Here is a 26,068-nt window from a genome sequence, read left to right on the forward strand (position 1 = left end):
TTGAAGTAGAACAGGCAAAGGGTCATCAGCAAAACGAAGCAGAAAACTCGACAACTGCAATAGTTGGCAGCATGGTTCCAGCTTTTTTAATAGTTCCAATTTTGGGCAGGTTGTTAGCGATGACAGTAGACAGTTTGTCACGTGATGAAGCTGAGTCACACAAATTAATGGTTTCGCCAGATTTGTTTTTGAAAGATTTGCTAATTTGGACATTGCTATCAACAATAGTTTTCTCAAGTGTGGTGTGTCAATATGAAATTTTGGAATAACCAGTGCGGATTTGCTTACACGAGCCTTCCTTAATTCGACCATTTTCTCCTCATTTGACCAACACTCACCGATGACAGGGGCAACATATGGAAAGGTGGCGATCATTTGATCCGTGCATAGTCGACCTCGGGCCTTAAGTGTGTGTTTTATACCTTCCAAAACGACCGTATCGCGATAGTTTGAAAAAAATCAATGTACCGATATCATTTACTGATATCGGCTAAAACAAATTACAGTAGTTTAAACATTTCTCTTTCATAATCTTTTAACGAATCATCATTAATCTGAACTTTACTGTATGTCGTTTTCCGATTAAAAAAGTTTAAATTTTTAGTCCAATCGGATTTATGTGCTTGCATATTCGTTTATTCTACAAGGACGCTAACTTCAAACTACTCGAATTCTCAGACCGTTTGATCAAACTGCATGGCTAAACTTGCGCAACTAACTTCAAATTCTGTTCTTTCATATTATATAAGGCTATTTCTGATTGGTTAATGTTCACTGTATGTCTTTTTTCCATCGAATGAAAGTTTCCGTTAGAAATTTTTCTTCGAAAACCTCATTATAACGCCTCATTATTTATTCATGAGCTACGTCACGAATCAGCTTGTGTATCAACAACATTCTCACTGATGCTTCGTCCGACAATCGTATTGTGATTTCTGAGGTGAATTTCGAGATTTGGGTGGTAATATGCAATGAAATAAGATGACGACATTGCAATGAACATAAATTAACAAGTTGAGAATCCTATTTCATAGTTTCCTTTGGAATAGGATGAATATAGTGATATAAATTGCCCACGTAAACGTTTGTAGCGAACGTACAGGCCTACCGTGCTTTATGTATTAATGCATATGGTTTCGTACAGTTAGGTTATCACTCGTATGTACGTAGGCTAAAGCTATCGCTAGGACTATCACTGGTTGTTTGTTTGGAAGATACCACTGTAAGTGGGTAACTCCATGTACCCCAGTTAATTAAGTCAAATACATGAGTTTGCCTAATAAATGTTATTTTCTCAAGTTCGATTAAAAGGTGTGCAGACAAATAAATGTATAAACACAACGTCATGTCTCAGTGTTCGTTTACATTCACTGCTATAATTATTTTAGCATCAATTCATTTAGAAACAAATACAATCCCCATGCCGGTAATGAAACAGTCCGCCTGTCAATATGCATATTCATACCGGTGACTCATAACATCGGCGGATTTTAGTCTGTGTGGCTTTGTAGAGCAAATGCTCTTTCATAGCCTAAACTTTACCATATGTCGGAACGCTATCATGAATAGATCCTTTGGCTTGTTCAGCTGATTGCTGAGATTGACCATTACACTGTAAAACCCAACCGGTAGATGAGCTTTCTGAACAAGGGTTATGACAGTCAGGATGACTCAATAATGTTAAAATAAGCGTTACAACATGATTTACGTAAGTTTTATGCGGAAACGTAGATCAACGTATGAAGATATCGTTGTTTCAACTTGTGACCGTCGAGTATCAAAACATTTCTACATGAAAACGACTGGAAAGAGAAGACTGTGCGCATTTGCAACAAAATTACCGGTAAGTGATCGCTCGCGCGCGTATATCGACTAAGTAGATAACATACGTCAGGGGGCAGCTGTTCCAAATCTTGGATGATTTACGGTTCGTATTTAGAATGATTAGTGCTCAATACAGTAATGATATTCGCAAAAATTCGACTGAATCTGAAATATGTTGTTAAAATTAGCCCAAGTCAAAGTTTAAAACTTGCAGCATGAAATTATATGCGGGATTGAATTGGATTAGGAAAGTCACTATTTCAACAGCCTAGCCTACAAAATTTATAAGCTCCATTTCACGTTGAACGTTGGCTGTGCATTAGGTTAGGCTATAGAGCTTTACAGATAGGCCTAACCATTAACAGTTGCGCTGTGTGAGACAAAGGAGTAAAACATTCGGTTCATCAGCATGAGCTCATGTGGTTAATACATGGTACTGATTAGCAAATTTGAATGAGGTATAATTTAGAGATATGTTTGTTGTGATTGGCAGTGATAGTGGTCATTCTGTACTAGCAAATATACAAACTATTATTGTTGATAAAAACAATGGATGGCTTGTAGTAAAATTGCATAAATCTATTTTCAAAGCCACATTGGAGCATACAAAGTGACAGAGACTGAAAACTATGATCAAGTAGTTTGTCCAGGTAATCTTAAAGATTACTACCCTCTAACTTCCTACACTATGAGAGAAGCTAAAGTGGTTGTGTTGAAACACTCTGTAGATATACATGAAGAACAATAGGAGTTACACTAAGTTGAGTTGTCTGTGATAAAGCATGAGCCTTACTAAACGTTGAAAGATGCAGTACTTGGATGACATTTACATGCAAAATTTCTGCTCATGCAAGTAGCCAAGAGTAGATGTACAGTAGATCAGCTGCCATACTGCATATTTATGCAGTGCATTTGGTATACTGCAGCTGAATGGGTTGTTGCACTTACTGCTAAAATATTACTATGTGGTACAGTACTGTAATTCTAAGGGGAGTGTACGAAACGATATAGCCAGCTTCTAACTCACTTACATTGTTCTCTTTTCATGCATAGGATTGCTCAGAAATTGATACTATGTACAAATTGAGGGTAGTGTTGTCACCAAAGGACATTCAGAAGGTGTCCCTTGAGCAACGTCCAGAGTCTGTTGAAAACCTTATGGAAACTTTGAAAGATAAGTTAAGCCTTGAAGGCAGTTTCACTTTGCAATATGCTGATCCAGACTTTGGCGGTGAGATGGTGAATCTAACTAATGCAAATGATTTACCAGAGACATGTGCATCTGTCCAAGTGATATACACTGAAATTGCTGAAGATCAGTGCTATCAGAGTAGTACACCCTCACTGTCATCTGTCGGTTCGTTCGGAAGCTCACATGACACTATGAGTGTTAGTTCAAATGATGACATACAGTCGGTAGAAGCCAAGCTGAGACAAGGGTGTTGGCCAGAGGTCTTTCAGGTACCTAAAGTAGGCCCAGAGCTTGAACTGGTTTTTGAAGATGGTAATAGAAAGTATCTGTCAGAAGGAAAGAAGCACCTTGACTTAAGCAAAGATCACAAAAGTCAATTTCTTGATGCGATTGCTACCCGCATTTGGGAGTACAAAGCTTATCCAACACACATGGAATACACTGATGTAGCAAAAGCAATCATGAGGACCTATCCTTGTTTGGCTGAAAAGGGAAGTTCCTCTGGCTATGATGAAATGCTTAACAGCATCAAATTTAAGATGGGTAATCTCAGAGCAAAAATGAGAAAGTTGGACTGCATGGAACTAAACGCTAACTCAAGGAAGCGCTCCTACCCTGGAACGTCTTCATCAAAACACAAAAAACCAAAGAGAGCAGAAATAAATTACTTACCAGACATTCCAATTGGAGAAGATGCAACAAGTATGGAGTCTTATTGAGAAAACTTTTGCACAGAAGTTCAAAAGAGAAACAGGGACATGGACAAGATTTAAAAAATGATGATAAGGACTGCATACCGTAGACAGGACCTGGTCTTAAATACGCCAGCCGTCAACAAAATGGTAGAAAGATGCCCGCCTTATTTCTTCCCAGTGAAGTAAGTTCCTAGTTAATTGTTCATTAATTTATTGGGGGTGCTGTCTCCTTCACTAAAATTGGACATTTTGTTTTGTATTTTTCATGATATATTATCTGCAGTGTATAATGAGTAGTAAAAGTAATCACAGTGGGTGATTAGTGTTAGAGATGTTTTATTTCTTATGTATAAAATTTTGGTAAAATACAGAAAAAAAAGAGATACAAAGTATGTGGTCTAATATGGTGCAGCAGGGTGATCTGATCAGTAATTAGCATTTTAAGCATTTTTTAGCATTAGTAATTAGTATTTTTTAACCCATGGATGTCAGTCACCATTACTTATTTTGTTTGTCACTAATATCTGCACTAAATACCTGTAAAATTAGTTTATAACTGTATATTATATATGGTCTTACCCAGGATTCCGATTGGCAGTTGACTACCATCGACAAATGCATTTACAAGTTGCATTTATACTCTCACCTTGGAAATGGCTTTCTATAATATTGCTACCTGGCAAAAGGGAGCCATCTTCTTTTCATGGGGCAAACTTAACTAAATATTGTTTTCTACATTTCTCATTTTATTCTTTCAGTTGAAGGCTGAGTTTTCGAGGTTAAGCAACCTTGCTCTGGACAGCAGTTTCTTTTCTTCACTAGACCAACACCTTGACAGAATGGTGGAAATATTGTCAACCAGACAAAAGTTTCAGAACTTGTTTCACTTTGAGACAGGGGTAGGCTATATAACTCATTCTGTAGTGTATGGTATGATCAGATAATACAAGAGCTCATTCATCTATATTCTTGTTTTAGCAATACTTAAAATACAGTAATTAAGAGTACATACTTTTTATTAGAAATTCCCTTGTGACAATTTAGCAGTTACATTTTGCATTGTGTGTACAATATTACATGCAAAAGTAGCATAAAGGTATGCTGTATTTGCCCCAAATATACCAGAAATTCAAATATGGTCACCTTTGGTCAAAATTCTTACACTGTTTTTATTACCACCTTGGAGGAAATTTACTTTAATTTTGGTTTGTTTCATTTTTGCATTCTACTGTATATGTTAACAACACCATTGGTTTATTTGATCCATCGTAAGTACAAATTGTGTCCTGGATATAGATTCAAGAAAAAGGGACTGCTGAATATTTTTGCTAATTGACAGCTTAAACAATAATATTCTTTAGTTAAAGAAGTTAATATATTGCTGTTTTAGTGTAATTTATCAACAAAAAATAAACCGTCAGGCTACTTAAATAACCCTCTTAACAATTTGAAACCATGCCTGTGGCATTACATTCCATTATAAACATTCATAGTTATCATGCATCTGAAGTGTTTAAATAGTTCATGTGGTGTCCAGAGAGATATTGCAAACTCCATTTGACTGGTAATTATCTTGTTTCTTGGTAAATCTTGAAAATGTGTTGAAACAAATTGTAATATGGAACAGGATGCCATGGGAAATTGTTTCTCTGCTTTTACATTTCAACTTATGAAGAATTGTTGATTGGGTGAATAGGCACTAATAATAATCATTGTAATAATCAAAGAGCGAAACAAAGTTAATTTTATGATATACCGATGTTTTCTTCAGGCAGAGAAATGATATAATAGCCCACACCTCTAGTGAGTTGGAAGGGTCCAAAAATGTCTGAAAAAAATTCTATCAGGCTTAAACTCTAGTTTACATTTTCATTTTTATTCAGAGCCATTGTTTGTCAAATAATCACTTTGTACTTGCTTAGTTATGGAGAATTTCTAACAGCTTGCTTGCATCAATGTGATTGGTATCATAGTATATGTTTCAGAAATAATTTGCAAAATTTGAACTTACAAACATGTTCATCCTAAACAAAGCCCAATGAGGGATGTACTGTGAAATCATTTACAGAAAGTCAGTATTAATATTATATATACTGATAAAGGAAAATGCATCAGATATCTGTGTTGTGATGAAACTATTCAAATCACAGTAATACAAGTGTCTGAAGGATCCAAAAACTGGCAAAAGACAGGGATTGACAATGGAATTCTTTCAAAGTATTTTGTGTTCCAAATGGGTAAAAATAAAGTGCTTTGCTGTAAAGATCTATAAACAAACATTTTTCATGATGACTTTACTTTGCATGCAGGTTTTCATGAGTAAAGACTGTTGTGCTTCCTCTCAGATTATTAAAAGAGTTTTACAGAGTTGCTTTATCTTATGATTAAAATGTAAGTTTTTGAGTACAAAGGACCAAACGGGGGCTATTTGCTGAACCCTGGCTTGATTTCATATACCCCTTTCTAGGATGAAAGGTTGTATGTGATTCCCCAAACATATCCCTAGCTTTCATGGGAGCTAGTTTCATGGTAATTTCTAATATAAGGGATCAAAATATCCTAAAAAGAAATTTTTCATATCATTGAAAAGATGAAGTTCCTTTTTGATGCTTGGTTTTCACAATTGAACAATGCTCATATCCATCATAACTAGTCTTTTTCATGAAACAGGTGCAAGAACAATTGGTGGCATCACTATAGCTTTGCTAATGACAACTTTAAGTGCATTCCTTTAGTTAATGAAACATTGCTGTTTTGAGCATCGTTGCCTAGTTGCCTATTTACATGATGATGTAATTATGATTCACCTATAAAACTATTTGCCACAAAATTAAAAGTCTTTAGCTAAAACAATCATATTGTAAATGGCTGAGAGGAGTGGTTACTTCTTTCTTCTTGGCTTTTAACAACATTGGTTATTTCCAGCAGCCATAACATATTAATTTTACTTTTGTATTTCATACCAAAGAACACATGCACTTGAAATTGGTATTTACTATCTCAAATGAATCATGGAAATGAATGATTGCAGCAGGCATGTACCCATGCTCCATGTTCTTCTGTGTCTCATTATTGATACATTTTGGCGTTGTTTCCACCGATAAAAGTATTAGGCACTTTTATGCGTTTGATTATTTCTTCTATTTCCTTGTTAAAGTACATTGTTACTGACTTCAGAGGTTGAAAATAAAGTTGTGTTGTTAACTTACCAATATATAGTTTTCTTTACTAAAATTGTCTGTTGTCATAACTCAATTAAATTGAGGTAACCCGCTGCCTAGAATATGCCAAGTAGCGTCAACTTAAATATTCAAAGTTAACTCTGGAGATAATGGAAAGTGGGAAAAACTTGAATTGGTCTTGTCAGTTTAACGAGGAAAGGCTATGCTGTATCAGCTCTAATGTTTTAGTTACCATAACTTGCCCAGCTTTTTCTCAAAAACAGATAAAGATTAAATTTGTTGGACTTTGCTGATATCTGTTGCCATAACTGATGAACATGAAGTGTAACAAAGTAAAACCAGTGAGTTGGTTGTAACCACTACTGTCAAGTCTTACTTATGGAGTTTCTGGGTTAGTAGAGTGAACTTAAAAATGTTAAGGCAGCGGGTTACCTCGACTTTTTCAAGTTGTCTTGACGTGTTGGGTTTTACAGTGTAGATTCAATGAGATTGTTAATTTCATTCAGGTTGAGCCCCAGGCGATCGACTTAATATATATCACACATTCGCGATTGATCAGGGGAGTTGACACTAGCCTCTCTGTCTGATTAACAGATGTAGACAAAAAATCGGATAGAGTTTAGATGCATTGTCCAGCATATTATACAATGATGATGTGCACAACTTCTTCTTGTCGCTACAATCAAATGCATGCATTGATGATTGGCAAAGAAAACAACACAATAGTTTGGCTGCATGCAGTTGCACACTGTGCACTCGGCAATGGAGGTAGACATAGTTAACGTGTGCACCACACACAGAAATAAGTTTCGCAGAACTAATGTAAGTATCCAAGACATTTTAGGCTTGACAGCCCAGTGCCAAAGGATTTCAAGTCGCCGAAAATTGGGCGAAAATAATGTGAAATTAATTCAAAGAGTACTCAAAAGTGGCGTATGAATATAATTATGCCCAACATCATTGAAATATAAACTCCAATACGTAATTTAAATGAAATAACACAACCACTTCGGAGTAGATCAAATACTACGATGTTCACAATATTTATATATATATATATATATATATATATATATATATATATATAATTATTTATATATCTATAGTCCTACAAGAAAAGAAAAAAACGGATGCTGTATATATATATATATATATATATGTATATATATATATATATATATATATATATATATATATATATATATATATATATACATATATATATATATATATACAGCATCCGTTTTTTTCAAAAGACAGCTCGCGAGGTATATCCGTCACGCAAAAGCTTTCATCCGACCCGCGAAAGATGAAAGGTCATACGTGGTGGTGGACATTATCGCTGTAGAGCCGGCGTTCTTAAGAGAGTCGGGACACAAAAGTTGGGACTTATCGGGGAAGTGGGCCTTTAAGACCCCATGTTTGAGCAACCTACACATTGCGTATTCTAGCTGCAGTGAGGCATTTGATTATGTATGGCCCCCTCTCTATGGCCCCGTCGACAATTAACTGAGAACCCCCCCCCCACCCCAGCATATATAGCCTTCGTGTTTCCACATGTCATACATCCAGTGGCGGAGAAACAGGGGGGTTGGGGGGTTTTAACCCCCCACTTTTTGAAGAGGGGGGGGGTTGGCCTACACAATCAACCCCCCTAATTTTTGCCAGTAATGTTCTGTTATAGCCTATGTTATGTGCTCTAAATGGCATAATAAATCAAATCATTAAATTTGAAATTGTTAAGTCATTTCAACCTTTTACCTGGTAGGCTACATGAACAATTAACGACCGAAAACTGAGTTAGAATTGACCCACACATTATTTCTAGCCCCTTTCCCCCACCTTGCGCATTGGAACTTGTAGCTCATAGCGCTAACTTCACTCCACAACAGACATACACAAAATAACGTTTTGTTGCTGTTGAATAGCTTTGGAACTGTATACACTTGCCAACTTCAACGAGGTGTTTTTAAGTACATGTACGTAGGCAATATGAGTGTCGAAATCTGTCGCTAGGCTAGCGCGCTTTGGCACTATCAATGCGAGGTTGATTTCGCCGCACGTGCCTTACGTTTTACACAGCACCGTTTGGTAAAAATGTACTCTTATTGTTTTTAGGCATGAATTGATAATTACAATGGTTGTGTTGTAGGGGACTACCTTAGGAGTTAGGACTATTTTGGCAAAGTTTGGAGTATGTGATGACTGTATATTGTTTGGAAACTTCACTTGAATCATGTGAAAACTCACCTGAACTCAAATGTAAATTAGGTTTGAGACTTTGTTCCTGTGTGTAAACCTGTGATGTGGTTAGTGTAGAACTATTATGCTGTAACTGACTGAGAGTATCAAGGACAGCTAATAAAACAACATACGGTACTCCAGAATATTTTGCACCCACGCGGGAAAACTGCATTGAAATGAATTTTACTGTATCCTATATGTTGCACTGATAGAGCGCATGCGATTCAGAAAAAGTTGATTGGATACGGCCAATAGGCTATATAATCCATGGTGACCGTTTATTTACAAGTTGAGAATACAACATGAAAAAAAGAAAAAAATTGCTTTTCATTATAGTAACACATCAGTGTATTGAACTGTGGCGCAGTTTGATCCAGCATTGTGCAAATGACATGCAGCAGTTCTCATTTTATTGTATTTTATCCACAGTTGTTAAATATAGGACTGAAATCGCATTTGCGGCAGTCTATATTTGTTTTCTGGGAGAGGACCCCAGACCCATCGTATATGCAAAAGTCTACTTGGATTATTTGTCCCCTGATTTTCTTTCTGCAGACGCCCATGTATTTCTCAAAACTAAATTTCAAAGCCATGAGATCTAAAACTTAAGGAGGTTTAGGAGCATTATTAGGTCTGGGAAGTGTTATTCTGGCGACCTGGGAGGTATATTTGCCCAAAAAAAATCGTACGCTACGCGCGAACCCATGGTCGCGCTCCGCTTAGATAGTGTCAGAGAACAGACACGCGTCCCCACCATTATTCAAGACTAATCAGCGCTCATGCTCAAAACTGTCGATGTGTGTAGTGTTCGGTTTCGCAAATATCTGGTATATATTTATTTCCTTCAACGAAATTTTTTAGTAGCCTTCTGAATTTTCGAAAATTCCCCGACCATTATTCATCATACTTCATCATACTCGTGCAATTTTGACCCGTCTGATAGGGTTTGAAGGAGGTTTTTCTATATCGGTTGTCCATAGATGATATTTTGTGCAACATTATGGGTATGTTTTGAAGTGAATTTATTCACGAGAATTGTGAATTTTCAAATTCTGAACAGTGGTGCTGACGGGTATTGTGGGCCGCGATGAAGAATCACCTACAAAAGCAATGATCCGCAGGATATGTGATGAAGTCGAACATGATGTGTGACTGGTAACAATCTTCAAAAAGGTTATAGATGAGAAAAAAAAGTGGAAATACTTGATTCTCATGCAAAAGTGTACATATGGTTGGTCAGTTTCAAGCCCGAGAAGTGCCATTTCCGGTGATCTGGGGGGTACCAAAACCAGAAATTTGCTTGAACGCTGCGCGCCAACCAATGGTGGCGCTCCGCTTAGATAGTAATTCCCCCCCCCCGGGTTAGAAAATCCTGCATACGCCCCTGGTTAAATGCAGCTTTTCAAGGCCTGGGCAGTGCCATTTACTGCAATCTGGGAGGCAATATTTGCCAAAAAATTCTTGTGCACTTCACGCCAACTTATGGTGGCGCTCCACTTAGATAGTGAGCCAGCAGTTATGACTTTTTATTTCATCAATGGCCTGCAACCCCCCCCCCCCCCCACTTCTGACAAGAAATCTCCGCCACTGCATACATCTATAAAGCTCAAACCAAACAAGTTATAACAGAGAAACAAATGTTTGAATGCAATTTAAAGTGCAATGCTTTAGTATACAATATTCAGTATGATTTTTTACTAGAACAACATCGAATTTCTGTAAGTTTGTTATGCCTGTTATAAGCCTACATTAAGACCAAATGTAGCCGAAAATGGCCCAATCTGGGTCCCGACGCAAAATGAATGGGTGTATGACACCAACACTATAATTTATATCATTATAGTATAACTGAAAATATCAGATGGTTTTAGAGAGTTTGGTTTGTATTGTTTTATACCTTGTTGGCTTATACCTTTATTTCAATTTTAACAAGTTTCTTTTCATATTGTTCTCAAATTTTACTCTTGGTCAAGATGATATTGAAAATAATAGGTTTTTCAAAGAGGAAACGGTAACAAATAAACAAGCCATGAAACAACAACGGTAACAAACAAAGGTAACAAATAAATGAGTATAAATTCTTTAACTATTTTCTAAACAACTACAACAACATTATCACCCTAAACATAATTCAGATATGTCGTATGAATTTAATTTAATGATAATATTGATTTACTAAAACCATAACTCACTTAATTAGACTATAAAGTTACCCCATTAATTAACATTTAACCCTCCAAACTAAAATAAGCCCAATAGAGTATATAAATATTCATGACATGGCTGGCTATGTAGCTATGTGCACAGCTTACTTCGGAGCAGTATAAAGACCATTCACGATATAATATGTTTATCAATGTTATCATTAGTTGGAAGGATACAGACGATTTGTTCATTCCCAATTCAGTTCGTCATTGAAAGCGACCGTTCAAGACGTCGTCGTATGAAAAGCTGCCACCGTTAAAACGAAACAAATGTTTTCGTTGACATCATCATCGTAAGTTATTCCACCATCCACGCAAGTGTTCACATGGTCATTGTATAATATAACACAATCATCATCTGAAGGTTTAACACCCCTTTCAAATCATCAGACGACTCTACAACATCATCGTATGTTGTTACATCATCATCGTACAATAATACATTATCGTCGTATAATAATACATCATCATCGTATATTTTTACATCGTCATTGTATAATAATACATTATCATCGTATAATAATACATCATCATCGTGCAATAATACATTATCATCGTATATTTTTAAATCATCATCGTATAATAATACATCATCATCGTATAATAATACATTATCATTGTAAAATGATACATTATCATCGTATAATAATACATCAGCATCGTATATTTTTGCATAATCATCGTACAATAATACATCATCGTCGTACAATAATACATTATCATCGTATATTTCACATCATCATTGTATAATGTTGAAGTTGATAGGTTACCCAAAAAAACAGACTGTCCTACCTCCTCCTTCCTCCATCGGTCCTCTCCCTTTGAGTTTCGCCTCCCTTCTTTCCCCTATAATAATCACCACCTCCCACCCTGACCATTCTTCATTTCCATTCGCCTTTGGTGGAAATCGCCTTTGGTATCGATATCATTTCCGGGACACTTCCAGAACATTAGCCACATTTTCACCAAATCAAGATATACAGTTTGGTTAGTGCTGATTCCTTTAGATTTGATCACGTGACTATATATTCATTGATTTTTTTTCATAATGTCACATGAAATTGATCTTTTTATACAACAACCCACTCCCACCCCCAATCCCCACAAAAACAAATGGTACTAGAAATTTTTTCCATATAGTTTTCCTTCGTCAGGTTTCTCGTGTCTGCCAAACAAAAAAGTTACGGTTTAGACTGCACCTATATTCCTACATATATGATGAACGTAAACTTTAGGATTCTAAATAATCCCATAGAAATCGCGTATCATTCAATACGGATGCTAGCTCGAGAACGTATGGTCGATAGAAATTTCGTAAAATCTCTCGAGTTGAGTTCAAAATTGGTCCAAACTTCTTTTTCCTGTGGTTTTCTCTCTTGATTTCTTGGCTGCATATTTCGTCAATTTTATTCACCGATAGCTTTCCTATAAGATATTGACCCAAAAAAGAAGAAGAAGATAAAACAATAACAACTATAGCGTTAAAAATAATAAAAGCGTATCGATTATTTACAACGTCAATGTATAATGAGTTGGAATATAGGTCAAATTTAACAATATGGAGGCCATACTTACTTATTTCTAGAAAATGATAAACTTCTGCTAAAATTCGATTACACTGCTGGTGCCATTCTTCCAGTTTAATAATATAGAGCTGTTCTCTAGGGTAGACTCTCAACCAGTCGAGAAGAGGTACAATATACAGGCCGACACGCACCCTCTGTTTAAAAAGAGGCAGAACGCATAAATAAAGAAAATCAAACAATTATCGTATTTTTTTTATCAAATATCGTTTGCACTGCATATATAAGTTTCTAACAATGTATGCTTTTACGTTCCCAGCCGATATATATATATATATATATATATATATATATATATATATATATATATATATATATATATTGTTTTCCAATTTATATTATATTATATATATATATATATATAATATAATATAAAATATAAATTGGAAAACAATAACTGGAAAATCGAACCGTAACAGAGCTAGATATCCTACATTGAACTTTATAACAGGTCGAATTTTGATTTTCAGCCATGATGGGATATAGTACCTACATTGGAATAAGCCCCTTTTTAAGCCTTGAGACTGTCAATAATCATTACCCTCGGGAATACGTAGTATTACTGAACATTTTGTGTTCGATAAAATTAAATCTTTCTGGTTTCCGGTTGCCTCACGTTCACCCCCCCCCCCCCCTCCCGTATAATGTCACAAGTTTATACAATGCCAATGTTTATACAATGCGATACATATTTAGATATGTATAGCTGATATGAAACTGCTTTGCTTAAGAAATGAAAAAACAACTGATTAACATTGACAAACTTTAGGCTTTTAGCAATCCAGATATATATATTTTTCTTGTCTTGTAGGACTATAGATATATCACATATCGAGATGAAAGTTCTGCTCAAAACACTTTGCTTAAAGGTGTGTACATATCAATTTATCCATGATGCTAAATGACTAAATTTTCACTCTGTAAGGGAGCCCGATCTGCAGAATTTTCTCTAACCCGCTAATTGGCGGAGAAAATCACTCTAAAAAGGAGGGATTTACTGCAATTTTACAGGTCGATCTTTACCGAACCGTATTTATGTTCAGTGTAGACACATGAACGAAGAGAACGATGTGAGGTACAGTTGTTAAAGATTTCCAATTCGGCGACCACTCTTTTATGAAAATCTTCCGGGGACTTTTTCCTCCCTGATAGTCCCGGTCGTTTGAAAAACAGATAACCTGAATATAATCTGAAACGAAAAAACAAAATCTTGCTTTGATTTGCGCTAAATGACTGATGATTGTGGAGATATAGCCTATAGTTTCTGAAAAGTGGTGAATTGTACTTTTTAAGAAAAGTCACCTAAGATGGAAACGGTTGAAGAAATGGTTTACTCAGCTCCACAGCTCTGGAACAGTCTCCCCTTACATCTGAAAACAATCCAGCATGTGTCAACTTTCCAGAAAGAACTCAAAACGTTCTTATTCATGAATCCATTTGTTTAATAACTGTTGTGTCCATTTGGGGTACTTTGCTCCTGCAGCGCTTCTGAGCAGTTTTTTTTTAACTGGATAAAAGCGCTTGATAAATTCTTATATTATTATTATTACTAGTGACAGTATTTTATATGACATAACAAAGACTGATAAAAATACAGGAAAAATGATGCACTTTGTGGTTCTTCTTTATGTAAACTAATACAACGTCCCATGGCACTATCTCATATTATATATGAATATATTTATATTAAAGCAGTTAGGTACCAAAGTTTCCGCCTAGTCATTTTAACCTAACATATATCATTGGAACACTTTAGTGAGAAAGGATAAGATAAGCATATTCATATCAGATTTTTGTTAATGTTAATGAGACCCTTGACTCATTTCAGGAGGTTTGAAAGTTGAGCATTTATAACAGTAATATTATGTAATAGTAATAGTATGTTATAGTATAGTATGTTTTGTTTTGATGTTATGTTATAGTATAGTAATAGTTTAGTATAGTATATATAGTAATAGTATGTTATAGTATGTTATAGTAAGTATGTTTTGTTATGTTATGTTATAGTAATAGTTAATTATAGTATATATATAGTACTAGTATGAGTAATAGTATGTTATACACTCCGAAGTATTGATACGATATAGCTGATTGATCACGAATGCGTGTAGTATAACAGTAATAGTATGTAACAGTAATCGTATGTTATAGTATAGTATGTTTTGTTTTGTTTTGTTATGTTATAGTACAGTATAGTAATAGTTTTGTATAAGTATATATATAGGGATAGTATGAGTAGTAGTATGTTATTCACACTGAAATACTGAATACGCAATAGCTAATTGATCTCGCATGCGTGTAGTATAACTGTAATAGTATACGTTGTACACACTGAAGTACTGAATACGCAATAGCTAATTGATCACGCATGCGCATACAACTACCGTGCTGTTGGATCTCTAAAAGATACAATAAGTTTTGCTCTTGGTAGAAAGTGATGTATGAGGTCAGCTGTGACGTAAGGTGGTCCACTTTCATAATGCTGCGGATAAAAGGTTTCCCATCCTTCGTTATCCCAAAATGTTGAAGCCGATCCGTCTCCTGTGTAGATAGTAAATAACAAACTTATATCTAAATATTCACATGTGCAGTTTTGACAACACCTAGTAGCCCTATACTTAGAAAAACACTTAGGAGAATTTGTAGATGGGAAGTTCGTTTGAAATTATAAACGGTGGAATTTATATTCATCCCCGATCTGACATTTCCGAGATATTCATAATTTAAGTTGCTTACCTTTCTACCAAATTCTTCTGCGTTTACAGATCCTACCAAAGAAATTGTTTGGTGTGAGGGGAGGCCACTCCCTGTCACCCTTGCCACCCTTGCCACCGTTCCCTGCCACCATCATGTGTAAAAAAATCATGACACAAATGTGTACCCTCCTTAAATTGTTGATGCCCGCCCCTGCCCATGCATAATTCCTGGCGTCGAGGGTGCACACCGGTACTACTTTATTGCTTCCCATCGATCCCTGTTCACAATCTCGGAAACCTGCACACATTTCACAAGATTCTTGTTAGTAGATTTTATCTTGAGTTCAGGTCCCTTGCTGACTCCAGAAACCTTTCACCAAAAACTTTAAAACCATCGATATTCCAGATGATTGAAAACTACCCAGGAATTATAGTTGTAAGCCCTTGAGAATGGTCGAGTTGGAAGAGGAAGTGAGCGTTGATCCTGAATGAGGTCAGTGGGGGTGGGGGGGGGGGACAGTGCTTAAATGTTACCCACTTTTTGTAAGCTATAGGTTGATTTGAGTACATACATAGAATGAAGGCAGGTAAGACAAAAGTGAAAGTGCACATGATTGTGCTTTTGCAGGTTAGGACGTATTTACCAACAATAGCTGTCTCGGCCGTCCCTGTAGCGGAGCTTTGAGCTTCGATAATCCCTTCCAAAAAAAACCTGGACGAGTAGATCTGTAGATCTTGCATATCTGTGTCGAGAGGGAAACAAGAAACAGACCAAGAGCCTACTAATAGCAACTTTAATCACATTATATCTATGAACAACCATTTAGCGGTTCGTATAAATTTAGCGAGTTACAAACCGAATACAGAAATCTATTTTGTCCCACACATTTATATAATTTAATGACTCATACTATTTTATAAGCAGAACCTGTGAGGGCTGTGTTGAATTTCGTTATTCCGCGGTGAGATGTTGGTGGCTGACATATTTGAATAGTCAAGTACGATGGTTCCACCAGATTGTGACGGGCAGATGCAGCACCAAAACTAGACTTAACAATTAAGGAAGCTGTGAAGCAGTCAAGGTTTACTTTATAGTCCTATTATAATAACCTTAAAGTTGAATTATTAAGGCTGGATGAGCCTTACACGTCTTGGTCTTTTTACCACAGACACACTTTAGCAGTCAATTTTCCTTTTGAACTCTGGGGGGTTGGTGAGGAAGAGAGTGAGTGCGAGGCAGAGAGAGGGGGTGCATGGGGTGGAAGGGGGCGTCGTCTGGAATGTTGAAGAGTAAAATTAGAAAAAAAAACGTTTTTTAAGTTTCGTAACAGCTTATTGTCCGAAAATTCGAATTTGGGTGAACTAACATCAGGTAGGCCTATTTAATACTGTTTTGTGGAGATGGATTTGAAATCCGCTGTGTATGTTGTCACTTTTCTATATATACTAAGATAATCACCGGGCTGCGTTTCGTTTACTAAAGTAATATGAACATATTCCCTTCCCACAGCCCTCCTTAATACCTTGTGACCAGTGGCGTCGCCAAGGGGGGGGGGGGCCAGGGGGCACGTGCCCCCCTGGAAAACCTAGTGCCCCCCCCGAGTGCCCCCCCCATCTGAGATTTGGGTTGGTATAAAAAATATATATATATATTTTGTTATATTCAACTCCCATCATCTGAGTTGGTTTTTCATAAGGACAAAGAAGCACAGTAATTCGTATTTTCTTCAAATGAGCTGCGAAAAAATGAAAAAGTTTATCCTTGACCGTCGGGTATCGAAGTCGTAACCCGCGCCATCACAACTCGTGAATTGGATGCCTGTGAAATGCCGAAAATCCGGACCTGCTGTGAGAAGGGAGGGTACTGCAGTATGTTGCCTTGGTCTGAGGTTGACAGGTTAGGAGCTGACGAAATGTGAGAATGTGAGGGTCCGCAGGCACCATACTTGCCTATATTTGTGGACCCATATATTAAACCTGTTGTGTAGGGGGTGCAGAGGTCATTTGAGGTCAGATGCTTGTAGGAACAAATGGCGAATGTTCACACCTGCATACTGAGCTATACTTGATGTGTGATCAAACTTTGGATTGCATTGTGAGATCCCTGATAGGAGCCAATAACGATGCTGGAACCTGTTACATCTTAATAGATAATGGGAGAAAACGAGCAGGACAAGAAAGGAGTCGGGGTCATGCACACATTAATTCAACAAATGTAGGTTCTATTGATAGGGTTACAGGCATAATATCGACAGCATGTGGTTCATATCCTCTGCAAAATTCTGCGCGTTGTTTAAATCATTACCTCAAAAATACCAATTTCTGGAGATATCTTCAGATCGAATTTAGCATCAAATGTGGCAGCATTTTGCATCTAGCCCATCCTCCGTATGCGAAAATTTTCCAAAGGGGGAGGGGGCACCCCCTCCCCTTAGACCCCTCCCCCAGGACGGCGATCCGTATCCACCTAAGTGCCCCCCATCAAATGTTGGTGCCCCCCCTGTGCCCCCCCAGACTGAAAAGTCTGGTGACGCCACTGCTTGTGACTACTGTATTATATCGATTATAGAAATGAAAAGCAAGAGAGAGTTGAAATAACATGATAAATGTATTTCGTAATATTAAACATACGTGTTGATTTGCTAGTTCGTGTCCACCAATGCATTTCTTTGACTTTGCCGAAAATGTCTGGATGGCCGCTTATCCGGGCAAAAATATCGGTGGTTCCACATTTGGGATTGCCGAGTAGAAAAAAATATGGTAGACAAATCATTTTTGAATTTGTGCCTGCAGTCTGGTAACAAGGATTTTTATAATCTGGCAAGAACTCTGGGACATGTTTGAAAATCTGTGGATAGAACAAAAGAAGAAAGAATATTTATTGTTGTTTTCAAATAGTTTGATAGCTGTAGACTTGACCAGATCAAGCCACCGTGAATATATATATTAATGGCTACTTGCCCAAGTCGTATTTTATACACAGAACAATGCCTAGACTAGACTAATTTCCTCGTTAGATCAGAAATAGAGGCTAGACTTGGGAAAGTCCCTCCACATGCAGCATAAATACATGTTTCCAACTGTTATATCCTATCAACAGGGGGGTCAATTCGATTTGAAACGTGGGGGGGGGGCGTAATCGATTCACGTATTCCGGCCGTAAGTACTATCTAAGCGGAGCGCCACCAACGGTTGGCGCGCAGCGTGCCAAGAAAATTTCAGATTTCAATACCTGCCAGATCGCTGGAGATGGCACTTGCCAGGCTGGATAGCAGTCATCTAGTTGCGTGATTTCGGGTGAAAATTACAAAAATCTGCAATAAAGTTCATGTGACCTTCATTTTTGGTGGATTATTTCCTTTATTTGGTGATTCCAATTGACATGAACATTAGAACCCAGTGAAAGTTGACAAATGATGCGGCGAACTGGAACCCCAGCCCCATTTTGCCATATGTTTCAGGATAGAATACCCCTCAAATGTTCGAACCCATGACAACTAACAATCTGTGGATAAATTTACTTCGAAATGGGCACATTATATTGCACCAAGTCGGTCAAGGAATGACCCCAGGGCCTCAGATATAGGCCTTTAGCAGGGTAGGGCTACGAATGGGCCATATTTTAGAAGCGAAAGATTGACATGGCCGCACCTAACCAACGACCTGCTGTTGATTTCAAACCTTTGCTTCCGAGGACGTTCAAGAAATAGGTGTGTGTACTAATCTGTATTCACAAAAACATAAAGTCAATACAGTCCAATTGATAATTAATGGTGATAATAGACCTACCTGACAGCATCATAAGTGCAGATAAATTCTAGGCAGCTTGTTCGTTTTTTGTGATGATGTAAAAAATCACTGGCGGGCCGCATGTGGCCCGCGGGCCGTAGTTGCCCACCCCTGGCCTGTAGGAACGATGTCCCAAAATGTCCCCGGACATATAGGCGAAGGAATCTATCCGCTGCGACTGCATGTGAGTTTCTCGACTTGCCGTCCTTGGAGCTGTACCATACAATTGGTGCATTTCCTCATACGCCATTATTAATAATTTAAATAACTAACTAATTAGGCACAGCCCAGATCCGAGTTCGTATAGTGAGCTTAGCGCAAATTTGGCCAAAAGTCGTCATACGCCAGCATGTTAAACCACCAATGACTTTTAATACCACCAGTGACACACTTCCAACGGGACTGTGTCAGTTTAAATGTTTTGCTAGGTCTACGGGAATACATTTCTATGAAATTTGAAACAAGGATGGCAAGACAAACCACTTTAATTATGTCTTCAGGACCTCACACATGCGCATGTATCGTCAGACTTAGAATAGGTCCCATGTGAGTGGTGGCTTAAGTGATGAAGGCATCAAAATAAATCAGTGGTTGTTCGTTGGATTACTCACGCAAGTTACCTCGGTTGCTCGGTGGATCTGCATCTGGTAATCGGTGAATTCTGGTCGGAGCGTACTATGTAACCACCGTGTACCCAGGAACGTAGCTAAGGCCTGATGATTGAGAGGGGGGGGGGGGGAGCGTGTAGTGACTGAAAATCCAACTGGATGGGTTTTGAAGCCAGACAATTCCGACTGCTGCTTTGTACCCCCCTCCCAGCCCCCCCCCCCGCCCATCCTCGGCTTCCGTCGAACTGGCGGAGGAGACGAAGAAGACCACAGAAGAGCTTCGACTGCACCAACCATAGCCCGTACCGCTGGATTCATCAACTTGAATATTTGTCTATACTCTTCAACCGACGACGACTGGAACTGGCCTCGAAAGAAAGGCAGACTAAGCTTAAGATTGTCGGAGAGCTCAGGGTACCAACTCACGAGATCTGGGTGCCAGGAATTCTCCATTCAGCAACATTGAGTGATATGCGATGATATGAATCCTGGAATGTGTAAGTCCTAACCAAATAGAGCCACATCATTACTCTTTTTCCAAATGTATGTGGGGGACATATTGTTTCCACCACCCATCGAAATGTGGGGGGGGGGGACGTGTCCCCCCCCCCTGGATTGACGCCCATGCCTATCAACCATAATGCCGATGGCTAAGACTTAACACTATAGCAGTTAATGATTTAACTTATACCCATGCGTCATGGTGGTTTATAGTTTGAGTAAGAAGAGGTGAATGTTTAGGATAGTACTGGAAGTACTGTAAGTGAGGAAAAAATACACGGAGGACAGATATATCATTCATTATGAGAGGTAATTCCTATTGAGTAGAAGATCTACTAGTGGAGAGAGGTAACTTAATTAAGGTAAGTGAGGAAACATACACGGAGGACAGTTACCATTCATTTGAGAGGTAAATTAATATTGAGTAGAAGACCTACGGTACTAGTGAGGCGAAATAACTTGAGGTAAGTGAGGTAGAATACACGGAGGACAGTTGTCATTCATTATGAGAGGTAATTCGTATTGAGTAGAAGACCTACTAGTGAGGCGAAATAACTTGAAGTAAGTGGGGAAAATACACGGAGGACAGCTGTCACTCATTATGAGAGGTAATTCGTATTGAGTAGAAGACCTACTAGTGAGGCGAAATAACTTGAGGTAAGTGGGGAAAATACACGGAGGACAGCTGTCACTCATTATGAGAGGTAATTCGTATTGAGTAGAGATGGGGAGAGATGACTCGATGCAGTGAGGAGAGATGACTCGATGCAGGGAGTAGAGAGAGATTACTTAGGCCCGTTTATCATACAAAGTGCCAACCGAAGCCAAATACAACTATAAAAAACGACCGAACCAAACATTAATCTTACAATTAATGTGCCAGCAATAGAAACGTTAATTATCATCTACTTTTACTTACCAATGGACGGAGCTTTTTCAGACCGTGAGGTATCGGACGAGATGAGGATTTTTTCTTGATATCTGCAGGGTTTCTGTAGTAACCTAGTGACAGTTGACGTAATGCAGATGATATCGTAGAATTAAGCTGCCAGTCGTTTCTATTTAAAAGATTTTGGATAGATGTTGGCTGCTTTGCATTCAAATGCGATTCGTGTACTACATTTATAGCGTCTGTAGTGTAATTTGCACTTTTACTTTGATCTGTAACTTTGATCGGTAAGTATTCGATTGTTTGCACGGGTGTCCCGAATTGATCATACCTCACAGAGAGAACTGATAATCCAAAGCAACACAGTAGCAATGCTATCATCTGTGCAAACAAAATAAAGAAACAAGAAAAAATATAGATGATTCTTTTATAACTTGAACAAATCGAAACAAAACGTACCTTCTAAGTTTTAAACAATATTGTGACATCAGCTATAATTTTCGCAAAACATAAGAATATTAAAGAAGAAACTTACAAAATGACAAGCGTTTCTTTGAATATCTTCAAAGAAATTTTGGCAAATATCCCCATTCCATCCTTTGCGCACAACTTGTCCATACTCAGGCGCGTATCCAGGGGGCGTTGGGGCGCGCGCCCCCCGGGTAAGAAAAAGAGGAGAGAAAAAAGAGAAGAAAAAGGGAAAAAAGAGGGGGAAAGAGGAGGAGGAGAGGAAAGAAGGGAAAAGAAAAAGAAGAAAGAGAGAAAACGGAGAAAAGGAGGGAGTAAAAGAAAACTGCCAAGACACCGGGAAGAGAAAGAGGAACAGTGACATCACAACAGCGCTGATCCCTATTATATACACATGGCCGGGTAGCCAGTGACGGATCGAGGACTTCGGAAGGGGCGTGCGCCTCACCCAACCCCTTACACCGACAACTCCATACTAATGTATCTATATATATGGTCTATCATAACGCGTGTGTGTGTTTGGAAGCCTGAAACAATTGTGCTATGAAACCAACTGTGGCTGGTCTCGAACTCGACCGAGTCGTCGGGGAACATGACGCATGGCGACCGCCCCCCCCCCCGAGCATATTTTTTTTATGTTATCGCTAGTAATTTCAAAATAGAAAATGCTTAGATGCAACTTACAAGGCATGGGAAGTGTCATTTCCAGCGATCTGGGAGGCATTTTCGGCCAAAATTTTCTTGTACGCTTCGCGCCAACTTATGGTGGCGCTACGCTTAGATAGTTTTCCTACAGGCTTCGCCCCTCCCTTGGCAAATTATTCGTTGCGCACCTGTTCGAATTTGTAAGCAAACAGCAGATATCACATCATATCAGTGAGCATGAAAATGGCGGGTTCAGGATGAACAGCCTCAAAACTGTCGATGTGTGTAGTCATAGGAACCCAATTTGATTGGGGGGGGGGGGGCTGTAACGACTTGCCCGATAAATATAACCTAAATTTTTCCCGCGCTCCGCGCGCGTTCAACAATACAATGTCAATATCATATAGGCAAGCATCGGTTATTACATCGCATACCATCGTGTACCGTACGGTCCGTGGAAATTGCGCAGTATACCGCGGGATGCTAATGTAAACAACGAAATGTCTTATGTAGATGGAAAAAAAAGCATGGAGGTGCAATTATGTCAAATTCTCTTTTACATTAGTAATGGCGAATTAGTCGACCAAGCTTAGAACTTTATTTTAATTATCAAGGAGATATTTGTTCATTTCCTTTAGCTATAGGCTACATCATTGCAATTTATTTTTCTTTCAGTAGGAACCCCCACTCCCGCCTCCTACGCCTATGTGTGTAGTGTTGGGTTTTGGAAATATCTGGTATTTTTTCATTTCCTTCAACCAAGTTTAATAATAGCCGTTATAAGAGGGTTTAATATTTGTACACCAATAAATTAACTGTGTCTGAATTTTCGAAAATTTCCTTACCAACATTCTTCATCATACTTCCCTCTACTCGTGTAATTTTGACCGGTCTGTTAGGGGTTGAAGGAGGTTTTCTATATTGGTTGTCCATAGATGGCATTGTTTGCAACATTATGGGTATGTTTTGAAGTGAATTTTCAAATTCTGAACAAATAATGGGCTGAAAACCTTCAAAAGTGGGGCTGTCGGGTATTGTGGGCCGAATCACCTACAAAAGCAATGATCCACAGGACATGCGATGAGGTCGAACATGATTTGTGACTGAAGAAAATCTATAAAAAGTTTATGGATGAAAAAAAAAACTATTGGGAAATACTTGGTTCTCAGGCAAAAGTGTACATCTGGTTGGTCATTTTCAAGCCCGAGAAGTGCCATTTCCGGTGATCTTGGGGGGTATAAAAACCAGAATTTTTCTTGTACGCTGCGCGCCAACCGATGGTGGCGCTCCGCTTAGATAGTAATTCGCTCCCCCCGGGTTAAAAAATCCTGGATACGCCCGTGATATACTGACATTTCATTCATAAGTAACTTCATTCCTGTCGGACTAAATACCACATGTTACGTGCTTAAGTAAATAGTAATATATTACTCATGGAATAACTATATATATAAACTTCACGATACAGATGTGGAACCAGGGAGGGGCCCAGGATCGGGGCACTCCCTTTAAAATGATTTTGCCACCAAACAAATGACCTACAAAGATATACAAGGTGTAAAAACATAGTGGCAGAAATAGACACGTCTCGCGTTCATAATTTTAACCGATGTTTTCTTATGCACCGGTATATTTCATTATAGTAATTTAAGACTCTACCGATATCCGTCCTACCCGGTCGCTAATTGTTCCCCCCTCGAGAACTAAGGAGGGTAGTTTGCATAAATGTGCGTTCCTTATTTATCAGACGGCATAGCAACATCTGCCAGTCATACCAACCGAATCTCGCCAGTATAGTAACACTAGAAATTGTGGTTACTATCGTCTAAAATCATCTAAAAATAATCTATATAATAATAGTCATCTAAAAATAATCTATATAATAATAGTCATCTAAAAATAAATCGTCTAAAATGGTGCTATCATTCCCATGTAGTGAAAGTGCTGCTATAGTGTATACGACTTTGTGTGTGCCATTCGGAAGAAAGTCTGAAAACTTACCGAGAAGGAAGGGGGGGGACACCAGTCCACCCCCTCATCGGCTACGTCCCTATACATATTGTAATATCAAGCATTTACAAATACATATTATTACGCGTGGGTAGAAACATGCATTGGTATAGCATATCTCCAGACTATTTGACCAAAAATGGAGTTGATATGTTTTCATTAAAGACAAAAATCAAGTTTCATATAGGACAGACAGTACTTTGACTAGAAAAGCCAATCGCTCTTGTTCAGAAAACCTCGTTCTTTGCTTAGTGTCGCAGTTGTTCAGTTGAGTCTAGTTGCAAGCTGTCCTGTATAAAATTGATAAATGAGGTGGTTTCAAAAGCTACTTACCCACACGGGTTTATACCACCTCTGTTGCAAGGATAGGTGCCCAACAAAACCAGTAGAATCCATAGTTTTAGTAATATACTGTGATATTTACTGAGCGTTAATTGTATAGCAAACTATAGTATATAGTATAGTTTATACTGTTGGTTATAGCTTATGTACTTGCATATCAGTGTGCAATGTCATTGTAACGGTTGGTTGCTGCAAGTGAAAAGAGTTTGGCCTGAAAGGTTAATCATGTGAGTAACGCACGGTAAAATTATATACGGGGCATCACTTTAATAAATCTTTGGTTATATGTAACCAAAAATGTTTTGTTTTATGATTTTCCCCCCACACAAATGGTAGTGTATACTGAACGGCGTTAATCAACGTTCTAGCGTGCGTTACTCACATGATTAATGCACTCCGGGTGCTATCGCTGGATGCAATCGGGCTAATTATTACACAAATGTAAACTATATATACTCGTATCGTCCACTTCATTTACCCAATTTCACGGAGGAAACGTCTGAAAACACCTGTTTATTCCTTGCAATGGAAGGAAATGACACAATTTCGCAAGCTACATCTGTAAGACAGAAAGAAATATGCTATTCAACTATGGAACTAATACAGGATAGCGCACAGGCCTAACGGTCGTAAACAGAACAGAGAGATTTGATTGGCGCATGCAGGGACGTAGCTAAGGCCTGATGATTGGGGAGGGGGGGGGGTGTAGTGGCTTAAATTCCAACTGAATGGGTTTTGGAGCCAGAAAATTCCGACTGCTACCTTGTACCCCACCCCTCCCCACACCCGCGCTACCCGTCAACGAAACGGTCATTGTCAGTCAGACACCCCATCTTTCGCGACTGCACAGAAAAATATAATTTGGCAAACACACATTGAGACTTTAAGGTCGAATCGTATTGTTTTATCTTCTTTTTTTCAGGTAGACATTGATCAAGAAGTTCCCATTATATTAAAGCATAATTATTATTCCACTTGAAAATGCACGAACTTTTCAAGAAAAGTCACACAGGTAGAACCTATATGGCAAGATACGTTTTTAATTTTATCTTGAAAGCATCCAGGGTCAAGGAGTCAATACACATCAATTCCACCGGAAGTGAGTTCCACAACCGAGGTCCTTTATAGGCAAAAGCCCTATTGCCTAACGTATTATGATTGATACGAGGAACATGCAGGGTGATTCGAGAATGTGA

The 26,068-nt window shown here is 38.2% G+C and overlaps 2 protein-coding genes across 4 annotated transcripts; one reads left to right on the top strand and one right to left on the bottom strand.

Moving 5' to 3' along the window:
* Nucleotides 1-404: 404 nt before the first annotated feature.
* LOC139966369 (uncharacterized) lies at nt 405-6,919 on the top strand. 3 transcript variants are annotated; one of them, XM_071969293.1, is made up of 3 exons: nt 405-1,843; nt 2,878-3,893; nt 4,470-6,919. In XM_071969293.1, the coding sequence occupies exons 1-2, from the start codon at nt 1,700-1,702 to the stop codon at nt 3,733-3,735; spliced, it is 1,002 nt and encodes a 333-aa protein (XP_071825394.1). In that variant the 5' UTR covers nt 405-1,699; the 3' UTR covers nt 3,736-3,893; nt 4,470-6,919. The 3 variants fall into 3 exon arrangements, 1 of the variants encoding a protein (XP_071825394.1); XR_011792561.1 differs by lacking the exon at nt 405-1,843 and adding an exon at nt 1,864-2,474; XR_011792560.1 differs by lacking the exon at nt 405-1,843 and adding an exon at nt 1,889-1,927.
* Nucleotides 6,920-10,787: 3,868 nt separating this feature from the next.
* LOC139966370 (carbohydrate sulfotransferase 15-like) lies at nt 10,788-25,026 on the bottom strand. Its single transcript, XM_071969295.1, has 8 exons — nt 24,864-25,026; nt 21,438-21,788; nt 18,252-18,468; nt 16,265-16,363; nt 15,309-15,465; nt 13,948-14,113; nt 12,917-13,061; nt 10,788-12,766 (listed from the first exon to the last, which is right to left on the bottom strand). The coding sequence occupies exons 1-8, from the start codon at nt 24,924-24,926 to the stop codon at nt 12,573-12,575; spliced, it is 1,392 nt and encodes a 463-aa protein (XP_071825396.1). The 5' UTR covers nt 24,927-25,026; the 3' UTR covers nt 10,788-12,572.
* Nucleotides 25,027-26,068: the final 1,042 nt, after the last annotated feature.

This window comes from Apostichopus japonicus, chromosome 4 (genome assembly GCF_037975245.1).
Source record: "Apostichopus japonicus isolate 1M-3 chromosome 4, ASM3797524v1, whole genome shotgun sequence".
NCBI classification, from domain to species: Eukaryota; Metazoa; Echinodermata; class Holothuroidea; order Aspidochirotida; family Stichopodidae; genus Apostichopus; species Apostichopus japonicus.